The 14,312-nt window shown below is 38.4% G+C and overlaps 1 protein-coding gene across 1 annotated transcript in view; it reads left to right on the forward strand.

Annotated features, from left to right (window-relative positions):
- SPATA16 (spermatogenesis associated 16) overlaps positions 1-14,312 on the forward strand; it is a 205,164-nt gene that overhangs the window by 67,512 nt on the left and 123,340 nt on the right. Inside the window, exon 4 of the mRNA XM_041002591.1 lies at positions 2,867-2,956. Within this exon, the coding sequence (XP_040858525.1) occupies positions 2,867-2,956 (90 nt within the window). The remainder of the gene's footprint in view (positions 1-2,866; positions 2,957-14,312) is intronic.

A 14,312-nucleotide genomic window follows, 5' to 3' on the forward strand; every position in this document is an offset into this window, starting at 1 on the left:
TCAATGTTAAGGCTGAGTGTAGGATGTCCTTGGATCCCTCTTAGGGAGTTGGGACCTGTGTGGTTTTGAACAGTGTAGTGTCATGGCCAAACAAATCCAGTCCAGCCTAACAGTAGACCCATATTCTGCTAAAATCATTACTCATAATACAATGTTTTATCTTCTATCCTTTAAAAACATTATTTAAATGCTTCCTATAGTGTCTGCCCCACTAACGCTTACTAGCCACAAAAATCCTTCTGAAATTACATCAACTGGTACTTTGGTGACTCCTCCTACCCCTCTATCCTCTTAACAAACTTTCTCTAATTACTCCTGTCCACTCACCCCAAACTTCTCTCCAATCCAATCTATTTTAGTCAAAAGTGTTTGTCTGGCAGAACAAGATTCTTAGAGAATAATTCAGCAATACCAAAATACTACATCATGGGCAAAGAAATCTTAAAGGTTAAAAACATCCAGGCATCAAGAAATTTTATACCCATCACATCTGTAGCTACTTACTGAACAGGCATATGTGATTAAATAAAAATAAAGAAAGAAGGGAGAATTAGTTGTAATGAAAAAGAAAAATTGCTGTTTTAAATAAGCAAATCCTGACCTGATGAAGAAATCTCCTCTTGGGCAAAAGCTGGAACTAAATCTGTCAACATTTTCACTACAGACATGCTCTTTTTCTGTTGTAGCAAAAAGTATTAGTGTTAGGCATTAGTAGTTTTATCTTGATATTGGATGAATCCATGTCAAGATTTTTAAATTTCCAACATTTTAATCAGAACTCACCAAAGCAAATTATCTGTGTTCTTGAGGGATTCATATATTAATTTGCATAAACCATTAGTCATATAGTATGGTAAAGCCTCATTAACTCAAACCCCTCTAATTCAGAAATAATCATAAGACATGCAGTGAGATGTAGTTTAAAAACAATTCTGTGGCAATAGAAGGAAAACAGGAAATTTGAGACTTAATTGTACAGTTTAGAAAATTTCTGTCCGTCTGTATTTAAAGTGGGCTAAATAATACAGTCTATCTAATCATCATAGAATCATCTAATTCTTCCCCTCTTTCATTTTTCCATTGCTAAGATTTCTGGGAAAGAAATTTTGTTGGTCTGCAATTTTTTTAAAATCTGGAGTTCATCAATTTCACAAGAGTTTTCTAAATTTAGACAATTATGTTTATGTGTGTGCTTCTGGACCAAATTTCATAGCTTTTATATAATTCTCAAAAGGCCCTGTAAACTTCTCAAAAAAAGTTATTACTGGAGCTGGCGTTGTGAAATAGCAAGTTAAGCCTCTACCTGAGATGCCAGCCTTCCATACGCTAGTTCAAATCCCAGCAACTCCACTTCCAATCCAGATCCCTGACTATGCCTGGGAAAGCAAAAAATGGCTCCAATTATTTTGGCCTCTGCACCCATGTTGGAAACCTAGATGAAATTCCAGGATTCGGCTTCAACCTGACCCAGCCTTTGTCATTACAGCCATGTGGTAACTGAACTGGTAGATGGAAGATAGTATCTCCTCCTTTCTCTGTAACTCTACTTTTCAAATAAATTTTTTAAATTATTAAAATATCTTTTGGGGGGGGGCATTGCAGTGAAATAGAAAGCTAATCCTCCACCTCCAGTTTCTTGCTTGTGGCCTAAAAAAGCACTTAATGATGGCTCAAATCTTTGGGACCCTGCACCTGTTATAGAGACCTGGAAGAGGATTCTGGCTCCTGGCTTCAGACTAGCTCAGCTCTAGTCATTGTGACCATTTGAGCAATGAAGCAGCAAATGGAAGATCTCTGTCGGTATGTCTCTCATTCTCTCTGTAAATCTGTCTTTCAAGTAGAAATCAATAAAATCTTTTTAAAAGGTTTTAAAGACAGAACCATCTACTTCAACCATAGACAAATTTCAAGTGATTTACATTAACTTATTTTTGAAAAGCTGACAAAATTTGGCTCAATAATCTTATGCTGGTTCTGTGACATTTTCAAATATCAATCGATGTAGCTGAAGCTACATTGCAGTTGGCTCCTGTCGGTGATACAGTATAAACTGATCTGTCTAGTTCAGATCATTGCAGCAAATGCATTGATCAGTGAGTAACCATAGGAGGCTCTCCACCAAGCAAGGAAGGGAATGTCTGCTGACCAGTTTGTTAGTAGTAATGCCATGTGAGGAGTGATCAAACCAGGTGAGGCAGGCTCACCTCTCTTCTCAACTTAGATTGATTCTCTAGACCTCTAGGCAATGAGGGAAGAGTTAGCACACAGGGTAGAAAGACCATCTTTTCTACAAGTACAGCCTTGTCATTTCAGCCAAAATAAAACGCAGGCCCAAAGTAAGAAAGAATCTTATGAAGAGGACCAAGGCCAAGACTACTAACAATGCTACCGACCTCCCTCAATGCCATTGGCAATGAGAAAACCAGAACCCAATTACAGAATTCCAATGAGCATGTTCCTTTCTTTTAACTGAAATTCAGCAGCTATGTAACTCCTCCTTCATTACAAGTCAACTTCCCACAAATAACTTGTGACTTTGTCTGATTTACTAACATAAAGCAAAAAAGCACCAGGGATTATATGCAATGTAAGTTGGACTCAAATCCTTTGCATTGTCACAGCTATAAAGACATCCAGCACTATAAATATAAAGCTGCTTTTACGATGCAAACTTAATTAGTTTTTCAATAATGCTTGTTTATTTGCCTTAACTGACAATTACAGGAAGAAAAAGGCTTCAGTCATTAGTATCCTTTAAAAATAGATAGTATATAAAATTAAATGCATGTGATTTGATTCCTATACACTTTGGTTAATTGTCTTTTAAAAACTTAATGGCATTTGCATTTCTTTTATCTTCTTGCAGGAGCATTGTTTTAAATCCAGCCTATTTTCGAAACCATCTTCGTCAAGCCACAGTGTTCAGATGTCTGGAGAGATATTCAGAAGCTGCCCGGTATGTTTGTTGTAAATTTCGTGAAGATTTATTGCAAGTTAAATTAATTTTATTCTCAGATTCTGGTAATAGCATAATAGAACTTTCCATTTCTCTCTTGGAATATGATTTTACCCGAATTATTGTCTTATAAATGTCAAACCAACAATTATTGACTATCTTTTCCTTTAATTAAAGCTATCCCATGATCATAGCTCTTAGCGAAATTCAAACTTTCCAACCATGAGGTCATCAGCGATGATGGGAAAACTTCCATAGAATGTTAAAAATGAACTTGAACTCTGCTGTTGAGGACATTCCTAATCGGCTTGTAGAGAGACACAATTCTCTGTCTGTTTCTTGAGTTCTGGAGAATCCAATCACATGAAAAGTTCCAAGATACTCTCTCCACTTTGACTTTACAGCCAGGCCACTAAAATGCCATGAACTCTTCTTACCTCTGTATTAAAGTCCTTACTAAAAAATTGAATTGATTCTGCATCGCTTTTTTAAAAAAATATATTAATATAAAGAGAACAGATGTTACATGCTTCACAGATATAATCCTAAGAATAAAGCCATATTTTCCTTCCCTTTACTGCACAGCCAGTGGGTTGGAGCCTATAATATACTTAAATATAAAGCTTCTGCCTATTTTGTTGTTCTCTGCATTGACTTGTCCCTATGGCTTGCTTGCTTTGCACAAACGATTCCCAATATGTGAATGACAGAGAGTTTAGGAAATGATGCTAAGCATTATTCTGTTGCACACTGCAAGAAAAGTGTCTTTAGAAGGCTCATTAGCTGCAAATGAAATCCATAGGTTCAGCAAAAGCAGGTAATAATCTCTATGAAAAGTAGCTTTCCTTAAGAGATGGCCTATTACTATTGTCTTGAATCCAGCTAATAGGAACCTAAATAAAGCAACCCAGATTGAAACCAGTGAAAAAAAAAACTTCTAGCAGAGTACTTTCAGATTCTAAAACAATTATTAAAATTTGAGAAAATTGGAGGGAGTCCTTTGCTAATCTGTAGTAGAAGTTAGCAATGCTGGGAGAATTTCTGCTCTGAAAGTAGACAAACACTATAGACCCGATCTTTCTGTTTGTGCAAGAGCCAGATTTCAGCATACTGTTGGCTCTTTCTCAGTTCATCAAGCCACAGTGAGCTAAAGTAGCAAGAAAAATTCTTTATGAGAGATGGATATTGTGGTGCAGCCATTTAATCCACCCCTTGAGACCTGCATCTATTACCATAGTGCTGCTTCCAGTTCTAACTACACTGTGCTTCTGATGCAGCTTCCTGCTATGTCCCTGGGAGGCAGCACAGGACTAAGGTACCTAGGAGGCAGCACGTGATGGTAACACCTTGGGCTCTTACCATCTACGTGGGAAACCCAGATGCAGTATCTGGCTCCTGCTTTTGGCCTGGCTTATCCCAGACTGCTGTAGGCATCTGGGGAAGTGAACCAGCAGGTGAAAGATTATCTCCCTCTTTCCCTCTCTCTCCCCTTTGGATGTCTATCTTATCTTTCACTATGATTTTGAAATAAAGATGTTGAAAAATTATTTGTCATTCTGAAACACATAGCAATGAATACTTGAATATCACGAATTTGTGAATATTTTCTACATAAAATCGACAACAAATATTTAATATTTAATGTTTAATATTAATTAAATATTAATATTGACTTAATATTAATCTAGTATTAATTTTCCTTGACATATAAATAGGCGTAAAAATGTACCACAAGATGCTCAAAAGTTTGTCAACAAAAGTTAATTTTGGTGCAAAATTTTCGAAATCCATGCAGATTTTTCACCATGCCCATTTCTTGGAAACGTTATTAAAGGCCACTTGTATTCACAGATTTCACCGAAATATACTTAACTATTTTCCACAATATTTTTAAAGCACCCTCACATGTGTTCAACTTTCCTTGAAAGCATTCCTGATGATTGCTCATTATGCTAGTAAGGACTTTCTAATAGAGCAGCAATTAGTGTCAGATAATTACTGTTAGATACAACTGTTTTTTCATCTCGGTTCCTTGGCAGTTTTATCACTCACATTATGCATAGATGAGCTATATACACTCATCTTTCTCCCCCCTGATAGAGGGAATGCTATAAACTCTGAATGTGAATATCTTAGTATCAGCTGTAAGATTTCTAGTGTAAATCAACAAATATAAATCAAAATATACATTATTCATTTTTATCAGTAAATATTCTAAGAGCTGAATAGCTTTGTCCAGGTGCCTTGCAAACCAGTTACATTGAAATTCATTGGCAAAGCCAAGTCAAGCTGGTTGTTTCTTCTAGGACACTAAGCCATCCTGCTTCCAATATTGCAAGGAAGTGACCACATACAGAAGAATATCAGTATTATAGAAGAGAAAGTCTAAAAAATATGATTCCCAGTGAAGTGTATCAGTCTATATCACATTGAAAAGTAAATATTTATATAGCTATTGGCTTTTTGGACATCTAAAGTTTTATCGTTTTAACTTTTGCCACGCTAAAAGGGATTCTTAGTGACCTGGCCAGAAATAGCCCCCGAAAGGGATTCATGAAATCCGAGATTTTGAACCAGAAGTGATAGAGAAATGCTTTTCTCATGTTTGAATAGAAGGTATCAGCCAGGTCTGTAACGATGGAAAGCCATTTTATCTTCTGGGTAAATATCCTACTAGACAGACTAGTGAGACACACAGTACGAGTTGAATACAGTTAGGAAGTTTCATACACTTTGGGCACTGTGGGAAGCCTTAGCCTCCTTGGGAAGACAGCTGGCACTACTTGAATTGATGGCATCACATTTCCAGATACAAAGCCATATTACGAGTGCTGTTAATCTGGCCCTTGAGAAAAAAAATGACCCCGTGTGGCTGACCTGAAATGGAAAGTAGCCTCCCTGTTTCTACACGTATAAAAATGCCTGTGTTGGTACAGGATGCTTTTACTCAAGTATCCCCTTCTCCCCCATCCGAATACTCACACACACACACACACACACACACACACACACACACACACACATACACACACACACACACATACACACACACACACATACACACACACACACACACACACACTTCCAACAAAGACAATAACATGGAAAAGAGAAGCGAAGACTGACTATATCGTGAAAATGTTTCATGACTCTTTTGACTGCTTCACTGGCAAAACATATCTCATCTCTGCATGCTCAGGAAGTAGTACAGGGAGAGGAACGTATCAAGCCCCCGATAGGGGGACCTGGTTGCCAGGTCTGCATGGTGGGTTGTTCCATCAGTAAGAAGATGTTATCAGAACTTGCTGATACAACCTGGGTTAAAGGGTGATTATGATAATTTATACAGTGTTGGTTAATATCACTGTAAGTGTGAGGCCTGATGTAATTAAGATCCATCAGAGTGCACAATGACTCAATTGACGTATCCTCCACCTCCAAGCACCAGCATCCCATAGGGGCACTGGCTTGTCCTGGCTGCTCCACTCCCAATCTAGCCCGCTGCCTGTGACCTGGGAGAGCAGTGGAGGATGGCGCAAGGCCTTGGCACCCTGTGCCCACATGGGAGACGCTGCAGCTCTTGGTTCCTGGCTTTGGATTGGCTCAGGTTTGACCATTGCTGCCACTTGGGGCATGAACCAGTAGATAGAAGCTCTTTCTTTCTGCCTCCTTCTCTCTGTACATCTGGCTTTCCAATAATAAATAACTCTGGCTTTGCACAGAGTCTTTGATTAGGACTATGCTGCGTGAGAAGCAGCCAATTGAATATTAAACAAAAGAATATGCTTCAAATGCTATTTATCCGTCACGGAAGAGTGGTTTTTCAGTGTATGTCTACGCAATTTAACTAGAAAGGGGAACTAGAGCAGGAATAACGTTCTCCAATGCTCACAAGTAAGGCAGGTGATGTGTTTGGCAGGACAACTGAGGACGGGAGTATGAAAGCCACAGTGAGCTCCCTGGAGACAACGTAGAATGACCATGTTTTTACCCATGAAATGAGACACTTGTGATTCGTGGGCAGTTAGGGTCAGACGAGAAAGACAGGCAGCAGAGAGGATGGTCATAGCCCCCTGTTCACCTTCCACCACACGCCGGCTCTTCTGAACTCTAATTTCACAGGACAGGAACACAGGCTCGGTGTTGCCAGTCTTGTGTCTGAAGGAACTAGTATTGATTGTGAGCTTTCTAGGAAATTTTCTGACAAAGGTAGGTAATTATTTAATTGTTTCAAACACAATGCCATCTTCAGAAACCTAAAGTATTTTCTTCTATGAAAATATAATTCACTGAAGAATCAGTTTGCCAATATGTAGAATTTGCCAAGTTTAAAATTGAAAACCATATTTTAAGCAATATTTCTAAGTAATATAAATACATTTCTTATGCATATAGTCTGTATTAACCTATTGAACATTTTTTTAAAACATTTATTTATTTTGGGCCCGGCCCCGTGGCCTAGCAGCTAAAGTCCTCGCCTTGACGGCGTCAGGATCCCATATGGGCACCGGTTCTAATCTTGGTAGATTCACCTCCCATCCAGTTCCCTGCTTGTAGCCTGGGAAACCAGTCGGGGACAGCCCAAAGCTTTGGGACCCTGCACCTGCGTGGGAGACCTGGAGGAGGTTCCTGGTTCCCAGCTTAGGATCAGAGCAGCACCAGCCATTATGGTCGCTTGGGGAGTGAATCAATGGACGGAAGATCTTCGTCTCTGTCTCTCCTCCTCTCTCTATATATCTGACTTTGCAATAAAAATAAATAAATCTTTTTTTAAGCCAGATTTACACAGAGAAGGAAAAACAGACAGATCCTCCACCTGCTGTTTCATTTCCCAAGTGGCCACAAATGGTTAGAGCTGAGTCGATCTGAAGCCAGGAGCCAGGAGTCTCTTCTGGGTCTCCCAATGGGTACAGAGTCCCAAGGCCTTGGTCCATCCTCGACTGCTTTCCCAGGCCACAACCAGGGTTCTGGAAGGGAAGTGGAGCCGCTGAAATGACCCAGTGCCCGTTTGGCATTCTGACACATGCAAGTGAGGACTCTAGCCAATAGGCTATCATGCCAGACCCGTTTTTTGGAGTTTTTTGTTTGTTTGTACTACGCACAAAGTTTATTTAAAAGGTGAGGAAAACACATGCACAGATGGGCATTGTCCAGGAGTAGAGTGGGCCAGGTAGGGGAAAGAATAGGGGTCAGGGAGAGAGAGTTTTTCAGTACCTTGCCTCCTGAGTCAGCTAGAGGAGAGGCCCTCCCACCTGCTGGCCTGTTTAAGAGGTGATGAGCTACACATCCAGGAAAAGGGGTTATTTGACACCTGGAGAGGCAGGGAGGGTTGCATGGGGTGAAATAGGGGGAGCAGTGTGACTTCCAGCTTGTGGCCCTAATCTAGCTCCCTGCTTTGTCCCCTATCGCAACTAGAAGGAGCGTTCCTCGTCTGTGACATTTGGCCCGTTTTTTAAATAAAACATTTTAATGCCTTAAAAACTAAAGTGATAGGTTTTATCTCCATGAATATATTCTCCTCGTATATTGATATTTAATTATGGATCTTTTTCTTACAAATTTAATCAAATTCTAACTTTGAGTTTTACAAGTTTATACACATTTTATAGTAATTCTGTTTTTAGACATAGGGCCTAACCACACTGCTCAGTCTCTCCTCTAACATATTCCATTATTTTCCATTATTCACTCCCATGTTTAAGAATCCTCCCGTCATTCTCTGTAGTGGAGTTGAGGCCAACCTCTCTTTCCTTTCAGAACATTCTGGAATAAAATCCTCATTCTCAGGGAGGGGAAAAAAATCCATTTTCTGTTTTTTAATGCGTAAGGATTTTCCCCAGTTTATAGTGGGGGGAACCAACCTATGTGCTCAATGAAATGTACCATAAGTACTTGCAAGGTTAGCCTGATTCATAGCTAAAGAGATGATGGGAAAACTGCTAAAGCTGGAAGGGTACAGGGGGAATCTGTAAGAGCCTGCCATGGTCTGGCTGAGGCTCTTTCAGAGGCCGACTAAGGAACAGGGGAAATTGGGAAGATTCTAGAACCATCAAGTTCATTTGTCTTCTTAAGAGGGATAATGAATTCAGTGTTAGCACATCAGGCTACCTGGATCCCACAGTGTCAAACCTGCAGCCTGGATCCAGTCCCCTCTTCTAGCTTTGAATGGATCCCGGGCTTCAGTCTCTCACAGAGGAAGCCTGAGCATTCTGTCTATACCAAGAGGATTCCTTCCCGTGTAACGGTCTTTGCATGGCCATTTGGGAGAAGGTTAACCCTACGGCCAAAGCTACTTCTCTGTTAGAAAAACTGATTTTACAGAGGGCAATACAACAGCCTTAGTTCATTCAATATCTGCAACGAATCTGGGGTGCTCTCTCATTTTCTAATATCATTTAATAGACAGTGTATGTAATATTGTCATAAATAGGACAAATAATAAAATAGGAGGGATGTTGGAATCCTGACCCCAGCTTCTCACTTGAACTTATTCTAAGTCACACAAGTAGCAATCAACAGGCAATGGCCCAGGTAACTGGCTTCCTGCCACACACGTGGCTCCTCTGCACTGTGTTTGTAAGTCCTAGCTTTGGCCCCAGCCTTGGCAAGGATTTGGTTCTATATTATTTGGCCACTCAAGTTTGAAATCACTATGGATGTTTGAATTTTCTAAAAATCTACTATCTGGATTAATGTTACATGAAAACAAATGCCTCAAACGATGACTTCTTTTCAAAATGAACAATCTGTGAAACAATGATCTATCGATTTTTGTAAGAACATAAATGTTTAGGGGTATTCCAGAGTTGTTTTATTTTTTTTTAACAAGCAGTATGAAATGCATTTCTTCATAGCTACCCTCACTGACAAGCAGATGGTAGAGATTAGTATATGCGGGATATGGGGTCCTTTAGACTTACCAAGGACATTGGGAGTTAGCTGTATTCTCTCCTGATAAGGTTTTTTTTTTTTTAATTGACCCTGCTGGAAATATGGTTTTTACACAACAAAATCCTCCAACAGAAAAGAGTGATCCAAAACAAAGTAAAGTACTCAGATACCTGGCAGCACGAAGCAGTGATGCTATTACAGATGAGCAGTCATTCAGGGGACTATTATGTAATAAACCAGAAGAGATTTTCAGCTTCAGTGGTGTCGTGGAACACTGCCATTTAAGTGAAATTATGATATATTTTGTAAGGTAGGGGCTATTCTGACAGGTGACTCACGACAAGTGATGCTGAAGAAATAACAATATCGTTGGTGTTTCTTTTGACTTAATTCTGTATTTATTAGAAGAGTGAAATACATTCACTCACCATGAAAGAGGCTAAAAATGTAGATATAGTGGAGTTAAATAAGTTCTCATCAACATTTACCATTAGATTAAATGAGGCCCGTGACCCAGTGTTTATCCTTAAGCTGGCCATCCTTCAGGATTTCTTTTTCTGAACTGGAGGCACTCCAGTATTACCAGAGCACCTTCAGTGTGGTGCAGCATTAGTCATCTGCGACATGTATGTTGGGAGATTACAGATTGGAAGATTCACATAAATATTGCACCACGAAGTGACTTCCCTGCTCCCTAGACAGCATAAAACTTTTAGGAATTTTGCAAAAATCTTGCACTTTGGTGTGTTTTTCTGAAGCTGATACTAATAAAGCATAGTCATTTGCCATTTTTTAGGCCAAATATATGACCTTAAGGTTTCAGTTCTTTGTAACAGAATCGTCTACGTGCTCTAAAGGGGGAAATGGAGGTTAAAATGTAGTAAAGATTCAAATTTACAGTTATCTATTTTATCTTAAGGACATAATATTTCAGATTTAAAATTTGTCTAAACCTATAAGAAAAATGCTAAATTTAAGGCTGTGATGACAGAAGGTTGCTAAGGCCACCCCAAGAAAATTTGTATCTTTTGGGATGGTCCAAATTATGAGTAATTTATTGCATGGACACATCACCATTTTAATATATGAGAAAAAAAGAAAAAGATTTTTAAAAGAATTTAACCTATTATTAAGAATATGCAAAAGAAATCATTAGCAAAATAAACATTGGTCGATCTTGCGAATTTCTCCCCCCTGCACTCATTTATAACAAAATTCTTTTTTCCTGTTTCAGATGCTGTAGTAGGCATTATGTCTAAACAGTTCCTAAAATAATTTTGAAGGACAAAGTTCTTGTTCTGTATATATTTTCTGCAAATATTAGTATAGAATGTGTGACAAAGTACAGAAGAAAAAACTTTATTATTTGCTCATGTTAGATCCAACTTTATATCCTAAGCAAGAAGGTGAGACTGATGAAAACTGTGTCAAAGAAAATGTATAGCGACCCACATCTCTTTTCTCTGTTTTCACATTTTTCTACAAAAATGGAACACAGAGAAAGAATTAAGTTTAGAAATGTTAAATCCAAAAGAGCTAAGGTTTAACTCAAAGAGTTTTATGCTATATTTTTTCCTTCGTTTCTTTTTTTTTTCCAATGCAAAGCAAGATTTATTTAAGGAAGTAAGAGAGAGGTCTCCTGCCATAGTGACAGGATGCGTCTTCAAGGGAGGAAAAAAATCCAAAGAAATTTAAGAGAGAGGAGAGAGATCTCCTGCCATAGTGACAATAGGGGCCTACAAGGAAGGAAAGATCCCCCTATTTTCTAAATGTTTTCAACCGAATTAAGATTTAGTCAGCAGATGATAAATTTATAACAAGTAGAGCTAAACTTTGAGGTTTTTAATCTGTAAATGATGAATAACCATACCATTTGGATCATAGAGGTCATTATGGGGATTAAGTAAAGCAATTTATGTAAAACATCAAGCACAGTATTTGCACATGAAGCTCGCAATTAAAAGTAAACTGTGATTGTGTTTGTGGTTGTTGAGTTCTTTGAAGACGGGTGAAGCTGCCTCAGGAGGCAGTGAGTTCCTGAGCACTGAAACAAGCAAGTGTTGAGTAATCACTTAGCTGGAGTATTGTACCACACAACTGTCAAATTCTGTCTCTCCCTTAATGTGTATTTTTTTAAAGTCTGCAGCTAGCCTACATCTTGAAGGGACAAACTTTGGGGTTATTTAAAAAAATCAAAAAGATAAAGACTGTGTTTTTTTTTCTTTAAATGTAAATATTAATATAGCATGATTTTCAATATCCTGTTTCATCCTAACTGATATTTCAACTATTCTTGAAGGGAAATAAGGATAGAATCCTCAAAGGTGGGCAGGTGAGATTTCAAGTGACACAAAGAAAGAGATTGTGCATCAGCTGCCCCTTGATTCCAGTCCCTGCCTGTTAAGAAGAGTTTGGGTGTCAACATTTTATTCTTGTACTACCACCTCCATAACTGGTGTCAATTTTATGACCTTTTACTTCATGTAGAAATTGATGTCAAGTGCTTAATGTGCATTATTTTTGCTCCTCATAATTCTGCAAAGATGGTGAGAAAACTGAAGCTAGGGCTTAAATGACTTGCCAGAGATCACACTGCTAGCAAGAAGCAAATCTGCAATTCAAGTTTAATTTTATGTGAATACCCTGCCTAAAAAGATGCAATTAGTATCATCAGACTCCTCCAAATCCAACTCTCTCTGCCATCTGAGAGTTTGAAATTGTATTGTCTCACTCTACTTCTCATTTTCATTGTCTTGATTACTGATGAGCATCTTTAATATATTTATTATGTATTTTAATACATTGACTAGCTAATGTTTCCTCTTCTATGAAGCGTTCATTGTAGCTTTACATTTTGCTCATTTTTATTGAGTTATTATTAATAATCCTTAGGATTCTGTCACATTCTGGGTACTAATAATGTTTAATGATATGCATTGCAAGTGATTTTTTTCCTCTGATGAAGATATTTTTATTGTATCGCTTTGATGAAATTAGGTCTGAGGATTTGGTTTCAGTGCTGCCAGCTAGAGTCAATTTTCTTTGCAATATTTACTGTTTAAAGAAATTACTTCATACCCCAAGTTCATTAGCTAGTTTCCTACACCATGTATGAAACCTTAAATATTTCCCTGTGCCTCTAAAGTTCTGACCTAATGGTAATTGCTTTTTGTATACAGTATGCGGTAAGAATCTGTTGTCATGTTTTCATCTCAATGAATAACAATTATCTTGACATCAGTTTATTGAATTATTTTTTCTTAGATCTTAAATATCAGTTCTGTCTTGATGAGTTTTCCAAATGTGAATGTGTTGATATCTGGTCTAGCATAGATGAATACACTTCTCTATGACATTGACAAATCCACAGCCTCCTATTTAGGACAGTTTCCTAACGTGTCTGTTTCTTTGGCAAAGCAAATCTCCTTAACTGATTTGCTCAAAAATGACTTGTCTCTCATTGGCCTTTTGCCCTTCCATACCAGTTGTAGAAAGAATGTGAATTGCAGCTTCAAGATAGTGTTGATTCTGGCTAGGAATGCCTATTTTCTTGCTTTTCCTGTGTTTCCTCAAGATCTTAGACCAAGAGCAGCACAAGCATTGGCACTTTGTTTAACATGTCTCTCTGAATTCTTTCACGGATCCTGTTCTTAACCATCGTTTTACATGCCTGTGCCATGTAGTTTCTTTTTAAAGATTTATTTTTATTATTTCTTCATTGGAAAGGCGAATATACAGAGAGGAGAGACAGAGAGGAAGATCTTCCATCCGATGATTCACTCCCCAAGTGAGCGCAACAGGCCGATACTATGCCGATCCAAAGCCAGGAACTTCTTCCGGGTCTCCCACATGGGTGCAGGGCCCCAAAGCCTTGGGCCGTCCTCGACTGCTTTCCCAGGCCACAGGCAGGGAGCTGGAAGGGAAGCGGGGCTGCCGGGATTAGAACCGGCGCCCATATGGGATCCCGGGCGTGCAAGGCGAGGACCCCCAACCACTTGCGCCACCGCGCTGTGCCCTATGTAGTTTCTTAAAGACATTTTCATCTAGGTATTCTTAAATCCAATTTTTATTCTGCACAGCCTCCTTCTCATGTATATGTCCTATTAAAATATACTGGACTCAAAGGATTAAGATATTTTCAGACAAAACAAAAACAACTTCACTGCTCACTCTACAACCGTTCATTATCCATATAATTCTATCTAAAATTTTCTTAAAATCTTTATCAGACACAAGGGTCAGGAAGAAGGAATTTTCAATGGCCAAAATTGAGATAATAAAAGCATCAAAATAAATATTGATAGCAATGGATTATAAATCTTAGAATTAAATTCATTTCTATGAATTAGTAATAACAATAAATAAAGGAATGAATATATAGGGATAAGGGAAAGCTCTTCCAGACAGAATATGAAAAATCAATAACTGCAGAAACAATGAGGAAAGTAATTTGAGTAAACACCAT

This window comes from Ochotona curzoniae, unplaced genomic scaffold (genome assembly GCF_017591425.1).
Source record: "Ochotona curzoniae isolate NIBS_2020 unplaced genomic scaffold, NIBS_Ocur_1.0 scaffold_2587, whole genome shotgun sequence".
Classification (NCBI taxonomy): domain Eukaryota; kingdom Metazoa; phylum Chordata; class Mammalia; order Lagomorpha; family Ochotonidae; genus Ochotona; species Ochotona curzoniae.